Genomic DNA, 21815 nt, shown 5'->3' with positions numbered 1-21815 from the left:
CCTCCGTGCAGCTGCGTACGTTGTGTGTGTGGAGATCTCATCAACGTGAGCAGCGGGGCGTGAACGTCGAATGACGTCGGAGCTCTGTCTCCTGCTGGCAACGGAACTCTTCTTGACCTGTCGCTCGCTGAGTTCTGTGTCACGGTCTGGCACCGTCCAGGCGTCTTGAGATAAGGCATGAGCCAGCCACTAGATAAAATAGTAAGGATCTAAATAAAACGTTGCATTGTGAATGTTGCGGTATATAAGCGGGGTGGGATGCGTGCATCCGCGTGTGAGACCATCCTGAATGCCTGCGTTACGCTTGGATGTCAGGGCTACTTGCTCCCTGTTGCCGCAGCCCGGGCTCGCCGCGGACGCCGCCAATAGTCAGTAGCTACGCATAACCCGGACTGGGCGCGCTGCCCGGTCGCGTCCGGCAGCAGCGGTGTTCCGCCACGGTCGGCCGGCCCTCGGCGCCGTCATCCCGGCACGGCTCGTCAACGGCCGGAAGCCGATGACGCGGCGCGACGGACCCGCGGCGTCCGCGCCGGCGACCCGACCCGGCCGGTGACGTCACTCACTCGCCACGGCGTGACGTCACCGGCCGGCGCACATTTCGTTTTCCGGGCGGCGCCGCCGCGGAGACGGTGGGTGTTCTTTCTAGCGGCCGGCCCGTTGAAGTCTCGCCGGAGAATCGAGGCAGGCCGGGTGGGTGGAAGCACGGCGGCGTCTCCAGGGACGTCCGCTTGAGACGCAACAGGCCCGTGGCAGCGGCGGCCGCCCGCAAAACGGAACAATGGAAGGCGGCGGGAGGCGTGCGTGGCGCGCGACAAAGAAAACCCGCCCGAGCGGGCCGCGTTGCCGCCGACGACGGACCGCTCTCAGGAGAAACGATCGGCACACGTGCGCCCGTGCCACGCTAGAGCGGCAAGGTCGCCCGTCGCCCGGACCGTTTTGGTTCAGGCGGGGATTCACAGCCGTTTTGCGGCGTCACAATGGGGGGGCCCAGTGCTGTAACTGAAGCGTTTTAACCCTGGGCGGCTCAGACAAGCCCGCGCTGTTGAACGGCGCTCTCCGCTCACTACAACGCACAACTGCTGCCCACTTTCTTCTCGGCCGTGACACAATGTTACCCACATTCACATGGGCCAACTGGGCCCAGAAGAACCCGTTTTCACTTTGGCACGTGACCAGCGTTTCAACGACAGGTCGGACCTGGCGGCCTGTCCACCATTTTCAGGGGGCTCTCGCGGCGCGGGCGGCACGCTATCGCCGCTGCTTCGGTCGCGGCTGTAGGGCCGGCGGCCGCCGCGACTGCAGCCTGCAGCCCGTTGTTGCCTGGGAGCGCGCGCGGCGGGCGGCGACCGGCCAGCCTTGGACACGCCCCCGCGCGCCCGCCGCCGGCGTGGGTTCCCGCCGACGACGGCCGGGAGCTCCGCCGTCACGAGCTCGGTGCTCCACCGGAGCTCCGCCGGAGCACACAACGGTCTGTGAGCGCGGCACCGCAACTGTGCACCGGTGATAGACGCCGAGGCGAACGGGGATTGGCGGTTGCATTGCCTGACGCCGGGCTGTTTGCCGCTGCTGAGCACAGGCTGCATTACGGGAGCGTGCAGCACAACACGCTTGAAGTGGAGCCTCAACGGACATGCTTGTACAGCCAGCCTTCATTCATATAACGTCTATCACCAAACAAAATGCAAGAAAATGCATTGAGACGAGCATGGGCCTCACCTTACGGCTTGTTCATTTCGAAAAGTGAGGTTTTGCGGCACTTAGAACATCAGAGGAGTCAGTTATCGCTCACCTCACGAACGCGTTTTCAGTTAGCGTCCAGACTACTATTCTTCAGACGAATGAACGTGGTGGCTTTGGTTCCATCTGCGCTTAGGGTCCTCAGCAATTAACCATTCGACATCCGCGCTGTTTGATGAACCATGACCTCAAAACCACGAAGTGAACTGTCTACCGGATGATTCCGTCCAATTATGTCGTCGCTATCCAATTAGGGAATATGGTTACCAGGACAATGGGGTTCTGAATACTCCGTTTACGATGGTCAGGCCTATTATCTGAGCGGCAGACAGCTGTGGTAGCTCCTATAACACACTGCTCGGGTAAATCGTCGCAGCTCAACATGCAGCGGGCATTGATGTGCTATGTTTTGCCGAATGTTTGTGCAAGAATGCGCCGCACACCCTTTTGCTGCTATCCCGAATAATTTTGGACAATTTTCGAGTCCAGTTGTTGTCATGCAATGTGAAATTGCATTGCACAAGTGCCAATTTCCGACCAGACAGCTTTTTCGTTGGTATTTCTGACTAGTTAGATTGCGTAAGACGAACATCCAGTCATGTAGGGGTAGTTTAGATCCGTGGGTCATGAAATGAGCAAAACTAACTGCCATTGCATGCTGCTTTACCAATACGCACCACTCTCTCCACGAATAACTAGCGTTGACCAGGCAGCCGTGCCACAGCACCGGCGAAAGTAAGTCCTTAGCCAGCGCGAAACTTCTGGTTCATTTTTTGCGATCCTGAGAAGATGAGAGAGCTCTGCCGAAAAAGTGACTCGTGTGCTGACAGGGGCGAATGCGGGAGCCAGACGGCCCTTGAATTACCCACTGTATGTTGTGCATGTTTTGAAAAGCAATATTAATTCATGTCACTGTGGCATGTTATAAAGCGATACACGCCGCGTGATGTCCTCCATTTTGTCATCAGAGTGGACACACCAGGAGCGACAAACAGCTGATTTCACCAAGTCTTGTTCCTAACACAAGGCAGGAAATGCTAGAAACAAGTGACATTGCCAATTTGACATCGATCAAGACCTGGTTTAATAAGGTGGACATTGATGAATGCAGGGGTGTGGTCCCGTAGCCAGGTAAAGGAATCCCCAGCTTTTTCCTTAGGCTCCCAACACTAAAACGCAAGCAAGTTAAATACGCGGGGGGCTGGACTTAACGTGACCATCGGGGTAGCTTTGCTTATGTTTTCCTGGCTCAGCCCCCTCCCAACTGATTTTCCAAAGCTATGCTCCTGGGCCGATGCCACCGAGCACCGAATGTCTCAGAGCCTCATGATCCGCTGAACTTGTTGACAGATGGGACAGGACAGGCCGCAGGCAAGCTTAGCTTCGTTCACTGTCAGTTGGCACCTTTTCTGCACTGGGATATCGGATTATCCGGGATGTGATGTCATTTTCCGCTCTGGAATGCAGCCTTGGCTTCTGTTGACCGGGCCGAATGCACAGCAACAAGCAGCCACACAAAAACCCGCCAAGCCGTCTTGGCGCCTGCAACCTTCTGATGACGCGACGGTTAAACAGGTGACTGCAATCGCTCGTGCAGTCTAGTGTTTCGCTGCAGCGCCCCCAAAGGAACGGTTCACATCACGAACGGACCGAAATGGTCGCTAAGCGTGCTTTGGGCATATGGCGCCTGTTTGGATGGGGAGCATACGGCTCCCTCTTTGTGCTTCGCTCCTATGGGAAGGGGTGTGGGGAGGCGCTGCGGTTGAACTATTCAGCCATGACCCGTGGAGATAACAGCCATGACGGACAGCAATGCATCCCACGCGATTGAATCTAGGACAGACACCAGTGACAACTATTTGGGGCATGAGGGTTTTGGCATGTCTACGGCACATACTAACTTCTGATGTCTACTACCAATTATAAAGGCCAGCTTGTCCTTGCCTTTCTACTCTGCTGTTGGTTCGATTATGTGAATGGATTTGACAGCGTGGCTAGGATGCACATACCGGCATCAATTAACATTAATGTTGTTATGTGATGGGTGTTTTTTCGTCTTTTTCTTTTTGGTCCATCGGCATTATGTAACGATGCAGTCTTCTAGATGTGCAGGTGGCTGCAAGTATATCAGCTTCCTGCGTGTTCGCAGAATTATCTCAGTGCCCTTTATTATTAATCGAGCGACTGTTCAACCTGGCTTCCGCTTTCCATCGATTACGAATATAAGCCCGAAGAAATCGTGACGAAGTCCTGAACATTTGGATTTTTGGAAAGCATTCCCCTGAGCAATGAAATGACCGCGTGCCATTTGTCTCCAGGAAACGTAGACATCGTGAACGGCAACCAGAAGCTCATCCTCGGTCTCATCTGGAGCCTGATCATGAAGTACCAGATTGGACAGTCCAAGTTCCCGCCCAAGAAGCTCATGCTCTCGTGGCTGCAGGTGAGCGTTCGGCCGGGACGTGGCACGTGACCAGCGCCGGGCCGGCGCCAGGGCAGCTGCTTTCTGGTTCAGACGGGCGGCGCGGGCATTCGCTGTGGTTTCTGGCAATCCTCCGAGGTCCAGCCCACGCTTAAGTTGTGGAAGCGCTGGTCGCATATCGCAAGACCCGTGTTCAGATCTGATGTCCGACGTCTGGCGAGGAGCTTAGCCTGGGCCGCATTTTCTGTTGTGGTGACAGTTACCCCGTTAGTACCAATTTTATCTATATCGCCACACAAGATGGCAATGAAGTCTGAGTAGCAGCTAGCACGGCCCCATGCCAGCCTTGGCTGAGAGTCCGGTCACCGTGCGGGGCCGCTGCACGCTCCGCGCCCCGTGCACAGGCCAGAACTGGGATTACTTGTCTGGACAGCTTATGTGTAGCAATCGACAGATTATCTCCACTTTGTGCCGTTGCCAGCTCCGTTACCACAGGCTGAGACTGTGTATGTCCCGTTAGAGGAGTGTACCGAAATACCATTTGAATGACTAGAGCTCGCCCGCTCCTCGAATAGCAAAGCAATAGCCGATGCTTGATGAAAACAAGTACATGCATGCCTTTAGATTGGACAGATTCCACGCTTACCTACAAATGCTTACAAAAAGCAATTGCAGCATGCTCCCACGCATGCACACTCACGCTCACGCTCATGCAGCCGTATGCGCGTGAGTGTGGGTGCGCCCACTTACACTTGTCACAATAATACCTGTACACCTGTCACAGCACCTGTACATATTCAAGCGCTCCTTATTGCTAACATCATAAGCAAACGCATAACAAGCGCCTATATGGAGGCGCAAGTCGTTATGTGAAGTAATGAATTTCGATATGGATCTGCCGCTCGCCCAGCTTTCCCTCAGTATCTCTCTCGCCCATCTACTGTCCTGAGCCCCGCTTACGGCACCCAGTTTCATATTCCGTAGACGTCCCTCGCCTGTATGGATATGAATAGCTAGTTCTTGCCTGACTGTGTTATCCCAGTTGCAGACGAAGATAGGAGCGCTCCTCGGACTACTTGGACGTGAAAAAGCTGCCTTAAATCAGTGCCACGTTGATATCCAGGGTTGTTTGCTTAAAGCACGCGCCCGGTGAGCCGGTTGAATATCCTTCGCTTGGGTGGGGTCAATTTGACCTCTAAAATCTCACAAACTATGAGAGCTAGAAACACCAATTTCACAAGGTGATTTTGTATGTGCGTTAACGCACTTGAGTCAAAATTTGAGGTTTCCAGGTCACGGTCTTTAAGCTAAATCAGGTCAAGCACGGTCAGACTTCACATTGGTGTCTCAAGTGCCCTCAGGCCATAGCATATGTTTATTTAAGGTCAGTGACCTTGCTTGATCCCACAAAGGTCATGGTGACCAAAATCATACAAGACTGTCTTGATTTCTGCATTTAAATAAATGTCGAGGATTACGCTAAGCAACATGTTCAGAACAACAAAATGTTGACCTGGGAAATTTCAGGTCAGTCACCGATATTGACATTTGAGAAGTCTAGAGAAGGTGTTTAATGCAGTTCCTACTATCAATAGATTCAAAATGAGCTCCAGATACTATTCCACACAGCATGCTCCAGAGCAGCAAAGCAGGTCGGTCTTGACCTTGGCGTAACCTTCATACCTGACTCTAGTTTCATAGCATTTGCTCATTTAATTTTTTGTGTAGCCTGAACGGCATCTCAGAGATGTATGGTTTCGTTTAACACACCTGTGTTGCACCAGACGAAACGATTTCCTAAATATTTTCCTCACTGAATCCATGGCTTGACTTTGACCTGCCAAAGGTCAGCGGCCTTGCAAAGCAATTTGATACCAAACGCTCCGCTATTCAATTGTCTACAGCTGTGTAAAATTTGGCGCGGCTGCACCACACCGTTCGGAGACCATTCTGGAAAACCTTCGGAGTTCAATTCGACCGCCCACCCTGGCGCGTGTCAACCTTTTGGCTGGGTTTCAGGAAAGTATTTCATATTGCATTCCTTCGTAGGGCATTCCTTTAGCGCAAAATTTCGCAACGCGTATACTCGTGCAGCTGGCCATGTATGCTTCCCGTGTGACAAGACTCCCGAGGCCCCGATCATTTGTAACCGGGACACATTTGGGAGGTTTTCTGCACATCCCACTTGAGGGGCTTAGGTTCACTCGGCAGAGGACCTTAGGCTTACCTGAGCGTCTCGTTTTTCCACTCACACAGGACATAGACTAAATACAACTAAGTTGTGGTTTCCGTTTGCTTCGTTGTGCGAAGACATGACGCTGTTGGCGCCGGTGTAGAACCGTCACCAGGCTCCCAGCCACATTACACTGATTCGCACTTCAGGGATGCACACGTGCCCTGCTTTTGTAAGCATTCGATCCTTGCGTTCGTTGGCAGTTCTCTGCGTGTGAGAACGCTACATTCATTGTTGCTCGAGATTTGCGATATGTTTTTGACAACTTCGCTTCTGCGTAACGTATTTCCCCTACATATACGAGAGGTGCCTCTCTTGTATTAGTGATGCGTAACTGCGAAGAGCTTAATGTATGAGGCAATTGAAGCATTTCTTAAATAGCCTTAGTCCATGATATGATCGGTCCAATGAAGCAAGAAAAAATCATGCAGTGGTTAGGCATTTAATTTGCACCCTCCTCAGAATCTGAGCAGGGGTGTGGGAGAAACGGGTTTTTAATGCGATGCGAAGACTGTCAGCGATTGAGGCACTTTAGAAGCCTGAATGCATGTCCTTGTGCTTACCAATAGTCAATATTGCATCACATATGAGCATGCCGTGTTGCACTGGCAATTCCAACACTGGCACACCTTCAAGAAGAGCATCCTAATTGTCTTGATGCGCTATATCCTATCGTATCATAGCAGTGTTAGAGAAAAAATTCCACCTTTTCGTCAGAAACTTTACTGTACACATTGTCGCTAGGTGGGCGCGTCAGCAATGAAATGGGGAGTTTGCTTTCAATAGATTACCCTGTAATGCTCAGAGTTCTTCTTCAAGAGGCGGTTACCCTGGCCTTTCCCTATGTTTGCCGGTTAGACCCTTGATCACTGTGTTTTAAAACTCGTATCTTGTGGTCTGGAATGCTCCACATTTTTGGCTTTTGAGGAAAGCATCAGATATGATGGAAAAACCCGTTTGTAATTATCAGCGTGCTTTCAAGGGGCTTTTTTAGGCAGCGCAAATTCTTAATTTAGTAAATGTGCTAGTCAATCAGAAATGTTGAAGGATATAATGAGTGACTTTGGGCTGTTGGACATGTGGAGGGAGCTCACCCCTTAACAGAAGCAATTTACATGAAGGCGTCCGAACCCTTAACAGCAATCTAGAATTGATTGCTTCATAATGAGCGATACCAGGGCTCTTTCTCAATAAGCCAATCGTTGTAGCCTAGAGCCGGGTGTCCTCAGAGGCCATAGTGGCACTGTTTTGCATTTAGAGGCAGGAAAGCAGAGGAGTGGTCCAGGTGTACGGTAAATGACCAGCGAACTTTTGAACGGCGATCAGCTTAGCGATATGATAAGGATGTGATCTGTGCTGCTAAGAATTAAGAAGGGATGCATGCTGGTTGTAACATAGTTGGAGTGTCAATTGAGACGTTGTTGATTAATGATGGACTGCTATGCATATAAAACGGTACAAAATTATCTCGAGCTGAGCGAGACCATAAAAAGAGACAGGAGGACAGAACGTCACAGCTGGAATCGCTTTGACCAGCTCTTGTGAGGAGATCTTAAATCAGAATCATATAGGAGGTAAGGCAGAGTTTGAAGAAACTAAAGCAGAAGCTGGGAAAAGAGCGATGCTCTTCTCCTAAGTAACCTGGTTAGAAAATTGTGAAAACCTTCTAGATGTTCTTGCGGCTGCTAAATAAATGGGCCGAATATAAGCTAATCAGCATATTTCAAGACAAAAATGTTCGTTTTTTACGGAGGATAAAATCTTCTCGAAGCTTGTAAATCATGCTTCGCGGAACTGCATTGCTTGATTGAAGCCCCTGCGGGAGATTCAGACTTGGTCGAAAATATTCCACAACTGTCAAGCAATGACCGTGCTCTATATGAGAGTGGAATTACATGCGGTGAACACAAATACGCTTTAGGCCTAATGGCTGTTCACAAGTCACCATCAATATTGGGTTTTACCAAGACATTTTTCTGTGCTTACGGAACGATTTGGAGAGTCTAATAGCAGACTTCATGAATGATTTTAATCATCATTTTTGTTCATAACTGAAAGGTGTGGCATAAGAACGCTGATTCCTAATAAGGGCAACCGAAATCTGCTTAAAAAAACAAGCGTCCGATCTGCTTGCCATACGTCGTTTTCACAATACTTGCCAAAGTTCTTGATGTAAGATTTGAAAAGCAATCGAAAAAGTGATTGATTCGAATCAAAACGGCTTCTCTGCTTTAGCAGAGAATTTTCGTGATAACATAATGGCCATACAGGACGTTATTGGTAATGTCACCATTGACCACAGTGCAGGCATGTCATGTGCGTTGGATTTCAAATCAGTATTCAACTCACCGGAGCATGACGACATATTCAACATGCTGCGCCAATTCAATTTCGGACATGATTTATAAGGTGGGTCCGGGTATTGCACAATCGCGAGGGGTTGGCCATATTCAACAATGGCTTCTTTTCCAAGTGGTTTTTCCTCAGCGTGCTGTAATGTGAGGGTGCCCTTTCTCAGGAAGGCTTTTTTTTGGCTGTAGGGATGCTGTCTATAAAATTACGTTCTTCGAATCAAATACGGGAATCACCACATCTGGGGTACAACTAACAATATTACAATATACAGACGACACGATTGCATTTGTAAAAAGTGAAGAGTGTGGCTAAAAAATGCTAAGCTTTTTCAAAGACCTTGCTGAGGCATCAGGACTTGAATTGAATTGAGATTAAACTAAGGTTATGTGGCTAAGCCGATATCGATGAAATCTGGAAACCATATGTGGTAACCAGCCTTGCGACAAAGCTAAGTTTCTAGGTCTTTGGTTTTCTGCAAAGATATATGATGCTGAAGAGAATCTAATCCCATAATAAGTAAGATTACAGGAGTGTTGAGCATGTGGATGCAAAGGCCCTTAAATCAAAAGTAACAATAGCAGTTGTCAAAAATTTGATGATTTCTAAGCTGATTTACGCCATTCTCCGTTGTGGCTATTCACATTCGTTTGCTGGTACAAATTTGAAATGTAATCGTGAAGTTTATCTGGCGTGGGAGACCTCCAAAGCTGGCCAGTGAATTACTCCTCCTGAGGCCGAAACAGGCTTAGGAGCTCCTCCCTTAAATTGCATGCACAGCGTCCTGAAGCTTAGCGGGACTGTCCGCCTACTGCATTTTCATCCAAATGGCAATCCAAAGACGTCTAGCACCGCTTCCCACAAACACGCTGCTTAGGACTAGGTTTGGCGAAGTGGTGGCTGCTAAACTACAAACTGAGCGTTCTCTTTTCAGACATACGCCAAAGATTCCGAACTTCGTTCTTCAAGCCAAACCAAACACAGCACATCTAGTAGGGGACGGGATTATCTGGCTTAACAATGGCGTCCTGACACTAAACGGTCCTGCCTTCCATCGCCTCATGGATCTGCGGCATAAGAATCATTGATGACATCGTTGGCCGGCTGGGACGATGCTTGACGTATTACCGAGCGTGAAGTATTAAAATTGTAGGATTGGCCTTCTAGGGCATCAGGGTTTAGTGAGCGCAACTCCCGCAAGGTGGAAGCTGTTGTTGGCGGAAAGCGGGAACTTGAAACGGTTATCTACAGAAGCGAGGGAGGCACAAGAGTGTTTTAAATTCCGGTCTCGAGAAAAGCCATTCGCTCCATTTCATTCAAACGAGCAATATGCTTTGGTAGTAACGATATGCTAACTAAAAACATTTGGGTTCTACAAATGGGAACCGGAGGGAGAAACTCCGGAGGCATGGATAAGGTACCTCGAAATCGCTTATCGCTGTTGTGCCTCCACCCAGGTAGTTGGTATCCAACTGCTCTCCATTGATGATGTGATTTGTTTTGACGTACTTCAGAAGGGAATGCTTCAATAGCCATAGTTTACTTGACCTTGAACACAATGTAATCATTGAGGAGGTGGAATTCGTGTGGCGCTGCTATCCCGTCATGCTTCTCTGGGTGGTTTCAACTTAGGCAACCCGAAATAGTTACACAAGTTCGCGCAGAAATGATGAAATTTCAAGCATGAAAAGAAAATAAATGTAAACTGCAGGGAATGATATTAAAAATGGTGATCTAAGCTCAAAACCCTACGCAAATGTAGAACAGTCCCTTCAAGCTTACACATGACTGGAGCATATAGCCTACTCCGGGTAAGCGGTAGGTGTTGGTCGTGATGATCATCCTCGCGATAAAGTAAGCATGAGGAAAGAATGGTGAATAGTGCGCGACTACAGGGCACTGAAAATGATTGCTGATCTTAAACGTTCATTTCAGTCAGACGTTTGCAACAGGTCCCATAACAGGCGATGGATGATTGAAAAAAATAAAGTAGAAATCAATCTGAATCACCGAAATGGGCCCTGCGAATTTAGTCCTGCTGCTACACGGTGATTGTTCAGCTGCTTCACTGACTCGCGAAATTATGTACCTCCTGCGGCGGAACATTCGGCTTTAGACTGGTAAACATCCCGCCGCCCGGCGCCGCGCCGCTGACCCTGTAGTGACCTCTGGCGCCAGCTCCCGGTGCCGGCAGCGACCCCTCGCGGGGCGGGTGCATTCCAGCGACTTGGGTCGTTAGCGGGCCCCAGGCCTGAGACCAGCACCGGACGGCAAAACAGCTCGTGACTGCGCGTGCAACACCGGGGAGGGGAGGGGAGGGAGTGAGCTGGACTGTTTTGTGCTCGTTACGAGAAAAGGTCTCCTGGCTTCGTCGTCGAGCAAGAAGAGAGAACGGTGACCCGAGGCGAGCTGCCTCGTTTGCTTTCACGGCACGTAACAGGCACTCTCCTCACAGTTAACGGGCGCCATCACGACTCTCAGCGCTTGCAGGCACGCTATCATTACGGAGACCTTCCCTGTCGTGTCTTCCCTTACTTCCCCACCACCCCCACACCTCCCCATTCCCTATCCCGCTCGTGCTTGTCCCGCCTGAACTCGTGCTTGTTGCAGCCAATACCTGACCATCAGTTTTTTTCCAATGTCTCAGCCTTTCTAGCTTTGCTCGGGCTCATTATTCCGTTTCAGCCGTTTTAGGGCTCTGATAAGGAATCAACCACTTTCACCATTCCCACTAATTATATTTCTTTCATCGATCATGTGTCAATGACACCCTCAGCTGTATGGTGAGCCCTGAACGCGACCAAAGCTGGCGAAGATTATCCTCCAGCGAACGGGTTCCGTTCTCAGATGTCACACGTCACACGTAACACGTTATGCGTCACGTGTCACGCATCACACGTCACGTGTTACACGTCACACGCAAAAATCACACGCTACACATCACCCGTCACATGTCACGCGTTACACGTCACGCATCACACATCACACGTCACACGTCACACGTCACTCATCATATGATCGACCAATAAGGTCCATGTCACATCACGACAGCCAACAAACAGTTGTCCTGTGAAACTCAGATGGTAGCAATATCCATGATTGCCGGCAACGGCATTACGGGCATTGGCTTGTAAAGTTCCCTTTTACACAAGTGCCAAGTTCATAAATTTGAGGCGATCTAGAAAGTTTAGCCGCCTTCGTAAAAAGATGGTTGTTCTGCATTAACAGACACAATTACAATGAGTCAACTCCACGCAGGGCAACCTAGTAATTTCAAGTCATTGCGCCTCTGATAAGCATCCTTTCTGCGCGTGACTGCCTTAGGCTGGAGCACGCACATAGGTTGTTAGGGTAGTGCAAACGTCATTTGTCGTCGATATCACACCCGCCACCAGCATGCTAGGGCAGCGGTAAGACGCGACGAATGCGCTTCGAGAGATATAAAACACTCAGTCTAGAATCTGAAAGTATGTTCTTACTTTTCTAAATCGGTCCTTCCGCAACCAAGTTTGTTCGATTTCAGCAAGGCCACAAAATCGCACAGGAGCAGAGTTAGGATTTTGTAGCGTTGTGCACAACTCAATTTTCATACAGAAAAGTAAAAAATTCCGGCGCGCTGTAAGACCGCGTAATTCATCGCTTGATCATAACAATATCGCATTTTTCGTTCAATTTATGTTTACGCGTTTACCTTCATTCTGTTATTGGTGACAACTATTCACATGCACCATACTCTTTTCCCCGATTCGTCGTTTTTTCAGAACGCGGTCTGAGGGGGGTGGGGGTGGGGGTGGGGTTCGATGCGACTCCCTGGCGTTCCCAAAATAATAACGATAGAGCTTATACAAAACACCGGTGGATTGGCACCAACGGTATCTCGTGCCTGGTGCCACTTTTTTATTATCATGTCGATAATTTATCCCAATTATAGCAGATTAAAAGTCAAATTGTCCAGAAAATGGAGCTCTTTAGCTTAACAACACTATACATAAGAAACCATGCCTTGCGGCCATACGAGAGCTTAATAGACGCATTCCTTGTTCTATGTTGACTACAATGATGTATATTATTGTACGTTTTGAGCATACATTTATGATGTATGACTCTAATTAATGTTACAACGTCGACCCGCCGCGCGGATTTCCCGGCACCGCCCGTTACCGCTCGCCGCCCGCGCCGGGCCGTAGATCGCCGTGCAGTGTTCCTCGAAAACTGTTGCCGCTCTGAAACCAAAAAAGATGGGAGTATGCTTTTAGTGTTAAAACACGCGCAATGAATTTCCCATGGGCCAATGAAAATTTGGGCACGACTGCACAAAGTGCTGGAAAGATATCTTCAAAAAAACCTTGGTGATGGGGCCGTCGCATCGACCCCCATCAGAGTGATGGTGAAAAATGCAGGCACACATTTGACTCGTTGGAGGGACATGTGCATACAAGTTGTGTTGTACAGGGACTCGCGTAATTTTGCAGCTGACAATGCCAGCGATTTTATTTCCAATGGACCACTTAAGCATGTTGCATTGCAATGCAAATTATACCTTGTTTTATCAGGTAACTGAATGAAGAGGCATCTCTACCTCCCTTCAATGCGTTGTATTTCCCCCGTCCTGCTGGTCAAACCACTCCCCGCAGGTCCGTCAGTGTCCTTGCTTTCCAGGATCGGCTGCCTTGGGCGCCCACCCAGACCCGACCGATCTCCCTTTCCATCTGGTCTCGCGATCCTCGCCGCGCTCGCTCCCGCCGACCCACGCCGATCAGACCCGACGCCACTCCGACCGCCCATCGTCCCGGTGACGTCACACACACACCCTCAGCAGGACCGCGAGCCGGCCCACCAGCAGCGCCGCTCGGGGACATGGAGCGTCCGCAAGGTCACCGAGGTCACTGGGCCTGTTGGGCAACGGGCGACCCGGTCGCGGCCGCTTTGTCCCCGGCCGACTCGTGGCGCTGAGAGGCGCTTCGCCGGCAAAAAGACGCTGGCTAACGCGGGCCGGGCCGGGCCGGGCCGGATGCCGCCAGAGAGCCGCCGCTGCGCCCGGTCGGCCGGCCGGCCGCGGCGCGCCGCTCCAGCTCGGCGTTGCCCAACTGCAGCGGGCCGGCGGACGGCGCCGGCTGCATGACGGCCCTGGCGATGGGCGGTGCGGCAGAACCGGTCTGATCGGTGCCGACTTCCCGGGGGTGGATGCGGGAGGGGAGGGGCGGACGGCAGCAGTCAGCTGGCGTCGCGGCTGCCCGGCCGCGGCGCTGCCTCATGCATGCGGTGCCCGGGCCGGGCGCGTCCGACTCGGGCGGAGTCATGCGCAGGATACAAGGGACGCGGGGAATAGCCTTCGTGCAATGCCGTCGGAAGACGCAGTGGCGTTTTTGTGATGTGTCAACAGCAGGGTGTAGTATTTGCCACGCGGGGAGTGCACAAGACGTCTTCGGCACATTCCTCTATTTGCTCTTTGTGTACACAAACTGGAAGATTCTCACTGAAAGGTGTGTCTCGCCTCTCCCCATCTTTTTTTTTCTCTCTCTCTCTCTCTCTCTCTCTCTCTCTCTCTCTATCTCGTCTCTTCTCTCTCTCTATCTCTCTCTCTCTATCTCTCTCTCTCTCTCTCTCTCTTATCTCTCTCTCTCTCTCTCTCTCTCTCTCTCTCCATTTCTCCCTCTGCTGTCTTCGCTCACAGCAAGGTGTCACAATAAGAATCCGCCTGAGCTGGGCGCCCTGTATTCGTCGGTCCCAGATGAAGCTTCCCACGTCAACACCTTAATCGCGATAACCAGCCACTACCGGTAAAAAAATGCCGACAATGGCAAAGGGGTGTGGCAACGGCCGCAACAACCATGCTCAAATATGTGGTTATGTGACACTTCTCCTCTCGAAGCTACTTGGTATCGTGGCTCGGACACAACAGCGTTTATCAGCGTTCTCCAACTCTACCGGCGCACCCAGTCACGCCTGTCCATGCACGGGATAACAGAGTGATCTCGAGCTGATGGGGTCGACATTAGTCTGGCGTAGGGTAAGTGCCCGCGCTACTTATCGCGGCTCGCTAAAAACTTGAGCTGACCTAGATGAGGGCCTTCGAAACCGGTAGTCACCAGGTTGATGCAGCAAAGATTGCTAACGTGATAAAATAAGTGCATTAGGTATGTTAAGATAGTCTGTTAACCTGATCCGTGATAGCTAACGTCTATGTTCAGAATCTTAGTTTAGTTGTTCAGTCACCACTGGCACCTCTTCTTGGGGCTCAGTTTAGTTTTCACGTACCACGATAAGAGCCTCTCAGCTTACGAATAACAGCCGGCATAATTTAAGCATGGCCGGACAAAGCATGCTTAAAGTATGCGAATGGGTCCTGCTTGGTGTATTTAGTGGTGGGGAGACCTCTCCAAAAGATGTACTTAAACCTATTTCAGGTAAATAATGGCGATTTTGTCGGTGAAATATCTGCTTTCCTCATTGGCACGTGGTTTGACGTGATACCGAATCCGCCGTTTTTGGAGGACAGCTTGGAGGCGGAAGGCGCGGCTAGCACGAAGCTGGAGCACAGCGTCCCACTGCCTTTTGCACTGCTTCCTGGAAGTACTTCCTCGAGCCGTCCTATGTCGAATAGGTCATCTGGGCGACCGTTGAGCTGCGTCAAGGTCTGCTTGTATCCTCCTTTGTTCACAACACGAGTCCGTTACTCGCTGCGTCAGTGACATGCTGAAGGCCCGCCTTGTAAGAGTTCCAATGCAAAACAGCTTGTCATGTTGCGCTTGTCATGTTGCGCAAGCTTGCTCATGTCTAACGTTGCGCGTCAAAGGTGCCAAGCAAGTATCATTAATACTGAGTCTCATATTGAATCGCAAACAATGAAAAAAACAATGACGTCATAAACACATGCAGCGAGTGTCTGAAGCATCTTATGAAATTCACGACACACCAGCGTCCATTATTTATCAAGCGACGCCACGTTCCATTTCAAGCGAGCAGTGCCCGTGCGTACTGGACAACGCCGCGGTGTCCCAACCCTCCAAATGTCGCGGGAAAGCCTATTCCAGCGGTGAAACCGAGCGGCCGCCGCAAAAGCTCCGGTTCTCCTGCCGTGCCGTTATACTGTCACATGCCTGCCCTTTCCAATGCAGAGTCAGCGGTAGATTGCGATGACTCAGCCCACAGTTTATTTTCACCTGCTGCCGGCTGACAGCATCTCGGCAAGTGCTGGTCCCGCTGTTCGTGTTGTATGTGTAGCGCTGACATTTGTTGTGGTAGGCCTAATAGTTCTGGCAAAAATAACCGTCTCGCTCCTACCCCACCTCACCAAGAACAGCTGGGGACTGCGAAACGTCCTTTCTGCCTTGTCCGGAATGATTCCATGTGACGTGCGTGCATGTCGGCTTTCGATATGGATGCCAATGTGGTGTTCACAGCAGTGACAGCTGGATTGTTTAGTCATGCTGCATGTCAATCCGCGAGTGCAGCAAATATGCTGAGAGTAATGTGTCCAAAAACATAAGGGAGTTTGGGCACATACCCGAACAGTTGTGCCTGCGAGGGAGAACGAGTCTCAAAACCGCCGCGCGGGCCTGTGATCCGCACATGTCGACAGGATTCTGCAGAGGCACTCGCGGGTAAAATTAAGCGCATCCAGTCCAGCTGGTCCAACAGGGCTGTGCTCACACCCGCCCGCTACTGGTTTATAATGATTTGTATTCGCCCATTACAAACCCGTTGGCATTTTTCGCGACTTCAGTCCCAATTCATGGAAAGTGCTCAGGACCCGCTTGCGCCCAAACCCATCCTTTTGCGGTAATAATTGCAAAGGTGGTGTGAATGGCGCCAATTTTGAATGAAAGAAGCGCCGGCAGTGGCGTGGTAAAGCGATTTTTTTTAAAGTTTCTACCGAACTTTTGGTAAACATATTGCCCATGCTCGTAAATGTATCAGTAGTTCTCCCCGAATCTGTACCTAACCCAAGACATTATCCCTCTTTGATGGGTACCCATGACTTTACCCAGCCCGTGAAGTCCTCTCCTTCCCGGCATGGGAAATGCATGTCACTGTGGAATGTCGGGTAATGGCCATTGGCCAACCTTCAACAGCAAGATGATGTGCATTTAAGCGTGTTAACAAGGAAAATATCTGCGCTGTCATTGCTAACGAGTGATGTTTACAAAACGCGTAGGAGGAAGAGAAAGGTGAAGACCCTCTCCTCACAGTCAAATGCAGGCAACTCTGGCTGACCTCTGTGAGCCATGTGTCACACGTCACGTTCTTTACATGATCCCCCCGCATTTACCGCGCGGTCTGGGTTGTTTTGCGTGCAGCGCCAAACAGTTTTCATGCTTGGTCTACCTGTGGAGTTGGTCCACAAAGCACAGATGCTCAACTCTCAAGTCTTCCAGACACAAACAAACGCTCGAAGTCACACCACCCCGCCCTAAGGCGGCGGTCACTCAGACACAGCGCCGTTGTAAATGAAGCCTCTGCCATCGTTTTCGTTTTAAAAATGGCTGTCTTTCACCAGGACATTTGGCGCATGCCCACCCAAGCGCATATTTCCAGTCGTGATAGAGCGATAATGAGTGGAAATGATGACGGTGCCCGCGTTTTGCGACGTTTCTCTCCCCCAGTAACAGGCGTGTAGGGCGCACTGTGATGGGGTAACACCACATCGAATACCACCAATTACGGCAAGGTCAGGAAACCGGCCCACCCCGTCTGCGAGTGGCTGAACACAGAGCTGATTTATACACACGTCACAAATCGCTGTGAGCGGCTAATCTCCAACACTTCTGACTGATTCGAGAGGCTGTCAGCTAAGTGACGCGCTCATGTTCCTCAGGGTGTTCTGCCAGACTGCCGGGTGAACAACTTCACCACCGACTGGAACTCGGGCGTCAACCTCAACGCGCTGGTGGACTACTGCAAGCCGGGCCTGGCACCCAACTGGAAGAACTTGGACCCCAGGAAAGGGTGAGAACATGAGAACATGTCGGCAGGGCTGGGCCGGTATCAGGTCGGCAGAAGCTGTACATGCGTGACCTCGTGTCATGGAAGATTGGCAACGGTTTTCAATGTTTAGCTATCGCTTGCCATTTATTCTTCCTAAGCAACGACCGAAGTTTATCATTCTGTTCATGTTTCACAATCGACTTATGATCCTCATGCCTAGGGTTTACCTCGTGTTTCAGAGTGGAGAACAACCGCAGTGCGATGAGCCTGGCCAAGAAGCACTTCGGCATCCCCACAGTGCTGGATCCTGAATATCTGGCCTCGCCCTACATAGACGAGCTCTCTGGTGCGTCAAAATGGATAGCAATGACATGCAAACACTGAACATGTACCAAACCACGTTTCCTTGGGGCAGTGCACCCGTTCATTTGTCACAGCCGAAAAATACAGCTAAAGTATCGCAAAAGTACTGTAACACAAGTACTGTTGATTTAATAGCAGCGCTACTCTCGGGTTGTTTAGGACTTGAGGTAAGATGGGGATGATTATATGTCCGATTATCTAAAGCGCATTGGCACAGACGGCATATTGCTTATCAAGCTTCCCTTATGGCTCAAAGCACCTAATTGTCGTGTGCACGAAGTCATTCTAGGAGATTAATATCACAAATGATGACGTTCATTAGTCTTGCACACTTCAACGGGATCGTGGAACATTTCACGCTACATTGCTTCGTAGAAACGACTAATATTTGGCAATTACCTGTGCCCCATATGTATGATGACAGTGTTTTAAGCACGACCAATGGCGCATTTTGAAGGCTTTCAGTCAGTCTCTGCTGTTTTCTTTCGTGACCTGTCGACACTGGCCGCAGGCATGACGTACCTGTCCTACTTCATGAACAAGGACGGCCCGGGCTACAAGTCAACCCTGGACTGGGTGCGCCAGGAGCTGCCGGACGAGAAGATCAACAACTTCACCGTACGCAAACGAATCGGCGCAGCCAGACTTCCCGCCCATCGCCCCGGCCCGCCGCTCCAACCCACCGCTCCAGCCCGCGGCTCCAGCCCACCGCCCCAGCCCATCGCTCCAACCCGCTGCCCCGGCCTGCCGCTCCAGCCCGCCGCTCCACGCCGCCGCTCCAGTCCACCGCTCCAGCCCGCCGCTCCAGTCCACCGCTCCAGCCCGCCGCTCCAACCCACCGCTCCAGCCCGCGGCTCCAGCCCACCGCCCCAGCCCATCGCTCCAACCCGCTGTCCCGGCCTGCCGCTCCAGTCCACCGCCCCGGCCCGCTGCTCCAGCCCGCCGCTCCAACCCGCTGCCCCGGCCCACCGTCCCGGCCCGCTGCTCCAGCCCACCGTTCCAGCCCGCCGACCCGGCCCGCCGCTCCAGCCCGCCGTCCCGGCCCGTGGCTCTAGCCCGCCGGCCGGCCTCAGTGCCCCTGGATTGCTCTCAGACATGCGGATGAAACTGTTGCAGTGTTTACTGATTCGGGTATGCCAATTTACCAAGTACTGGCCAACGCTTTCGAACTATCGGAATATAACCGGATGTTAATTCAAAATAACAACGAAGCCCAACAATATGGTGGCTGTTGGTATTCTGGATGCTTAAAATGACACCTTTACGTGAAACGTTAGTTACTAAGGAGCACGCTCATGCCGATACTTTACAATCTGTGAATGACGCGATAGACCACAGTTACTCGTCACATTCAAACCGCCTTCACGTTTGACACTTCCTGGACCTTTAGACGGACTGGAACGACGGCATCAAGCTGAACAAGCTGATTCGAAACCATGGCGGTCGCGTGCCGCCCCCGGAGACGCTCAGACGGCACCCGGACCACTGGGAGGACAACCTGCAGAAAGGTGGGTAATGCCGCTGGTCTGGGGGACAATCTGCAGAAAGGTGGGTAACACCACTGGTCTGGGGGACAACCTACAGAAAGGTGGGTAACACCACTGGTCTGGGGGACAACCTACAGAAAGGTGGGTAACACCACTGGTCTGGGGGACAACCTGCAGAAACGTGGGTAACACCGCTGGTCTGGGAAACAGCCTGCAGGAAGGTGGGCAACACCACTGGTCTGGGGGGACAACCCGCAGAAGGTTGGTAATACCGCTGGTCTGCGGGGACAACCTGCAGAAAGGTGGGTAACACCACTGGCCAGGAAGGAGTACCTGCAGAGGGTTGGGTAATACCAAATGTCAGGAAGAAGGGCCTGCGGGAGGTGAGTAGCACCATCGGCCTGGAGGAGAAGGATGAGGAAAAGTGGGCAGCTCCATCTGTCTCGGAAGAGATCTACTTAAATATGACCAACATCGCATGGTTAGGGACAAACTGCATCAAGGCGGGGAAAACCACTTGGAGGACGAGCCTGCTGAAGGGTGGGGGGCACCACTGGATGAGTAGCCTGCACAGAGGTGGGTGCATGTCACATCTCCCTCCACCCCTCGCATTCAAATCCGACAGCTGCTGCGTTGCTGTGTTTCCCTGCGCAGGAAGCCTCTCCGTGCACCTGACTCCCTCTGACCGTGCCGTGCCCTGCAGCGGTGGACGCGGGTACCCGGCTGGGCGTGCCACCGCCACTGATGAAGCCGCGTGACCTGGCCGACCCCGAGGTGGACTACATCGGACCCATGTCGTACGTGGCGCGCTACATGTGGCTGCCGCGCCGCGACGGTGCCGCAGCAGCAGCTGCGCGCCGTCTGCACCACCCAAGGCCGTTCGCGTCGGAGAGCCGGTGAGCAGTGCCGTGCGATGACAGCCAGGGGGAGTGAGGGGTGTTGGCCGCCGGGAGCCGGAGGGATGAGCGGTGAAGGCCGACGAGCGCCAAGGAAAGGATGGATACTGGCCGCTAGGAGCCGCGGAATAAGGGGTGCAGACCGCCGGGAGCCGGCGGGGTGAAGGGCGCCGATTGTGAGAGCTGGAGAAGCAAGTTGAGCCGGCCGTCCGATGCCGGGTTGGTGAGAACTGCCGGACGCCGGCAGCCGGGGGAGGGGGTGGCCAGCCTTGAAACCTGGGGAAGCGGGGGTGCCGGCGGTGGGAGCGGGGGTATGAAGGGTACTGACCGTGGGAGCTGGAGGTGTAAGCGGTGTCGGCCGTGGGAGCTAGGAGCGTGGCGCGACGGAGCGCGGTTCCGAAGTTCTCTTATAGATGCTAGCCGATGGGTTGCCGCGTCTCAAAATGTCCAAATGCGTCTGCGATGTAGTCATTGTGGCTGCTGCTGTTGTTGCTGCTGCTGAGCTTCTGGGAGGCGGCTTGTCGCGGCTGACGCTGCGCCAGGTTGGAGGCTAAGCCGAGAGCTTGCGGAGGAGTTTTATTGGGTGATGGTCAGGCGTAATGATATTACGGCTGCGAATACTTTGTTCTGAAATTGATTACTGAGAACCGGGCATCCTTCCCACACCCTTTTAAGTGTTGTTACCACATGTTCAAAATTGAAACGTATGAGATTTTGCACGTCTTGTGCATGTGGAGCTGTCAACACGATTACGACCTGCCACGGATAGGTATGTTGTCTTTTGTGATCACGCTCTATTAAGCATCGCTAACAGACCGGACTCCCATGCAGTGGGCCCAGGTTCGAATCCCGGTTGCGCCATGAACCCTGGGCGTTAATATAGCCCATGCAGTCGCTGGTGCTTCAAAACGGGGGCCTGACTACATGCATCGCATTATCTTTTACCCAATATAAATGTAAAACAGGTCTCATGTAGCACCATCCGCGCCCAGGTGACGTTTCGTCTGGACTTCCTGGACGGCTCGCCGGTGGACCCGGCCGACCTGCGAGTGGACGTGCTGGGCCCCGGGTCGCGGTCGGGCCGCGTCCAGATGCGGCCCGACGGACAGCGGTATCACCTGCACCTTCACACCCGACGAAATGGGCATGCATCAGGGGAGCTGCGCTGCATGGCGGCCGGTGCCAGCCCGGCCCCACGACAGCCGCATCACCTGCACCTTAACGCCCGACCACATGGGTCTGCATCAGGTGAATGACCCCCATGGCGGCCGGTGCCAGCCCGGCCCCACCACAGCGACATCACCTGCACCTTCACACCCAACGACATGGAGATGCACCAGGTGAGCTGCCCCCCATGGCGGCCGGCGCCGGCCCGGCCCCACGCCCAAACAGCGACG

At 52.1% G+C, this 21815-nt stretch overlaps 1 protein-coding gene across 1 annotated transcript in view; it reads left to right on the top strand.

Annotated features, from left to right (window-relative positions):
• Positions 1-20356, top strand: part of LOC119097190 (uncharacterized) — a gene marked incomplete at its 3' end in the record, with an annotated part of 76470 nt that extends 56114 nt beyond the window's left edge. Inside the window, 6 exon segments of the mRNA XM_037220246.1 lie at positions 4056-4180; positions 17563-17693; positions 17912-18018; positions 18547-18653; positions 19426-19543; positions 20226-20356. Of these exon segments, the coding sequence (XP_037076141.1) occupies positions 4056-4180; positions 17563-17693; positions 17912-18018; positions 18547-18653; positions 19426-19543; positions 20226-20356 (719 nt within the window).
• Between the last annotated feature and the right edge of the window lie 1459 nt (positions 20357-21815).

This window comes from Pollicipes pollicipes, unplaced genomic scaffold (genome assembly GCF_011947565.3).
Source record: "Pollicipes pollicipes isolate AB1234 unplaced genomic scaffold, Ppol_2.1 Scaffold_4295;HRSCAF=5057_pilon_pilon_pilon, whole genome shotgun sequence".
Taxonomy (NCBI): domain Eukaryota; kingdom Metazoa; phylum Arthropoda; class Thecostraca; order Pollicipedomorpha; family Pollicipedidae; genus Pollicipes; species Pollicipes pollicipes.
This window is presented reverse-complemented; position numbering and strand designations above follow the sequence as displayed.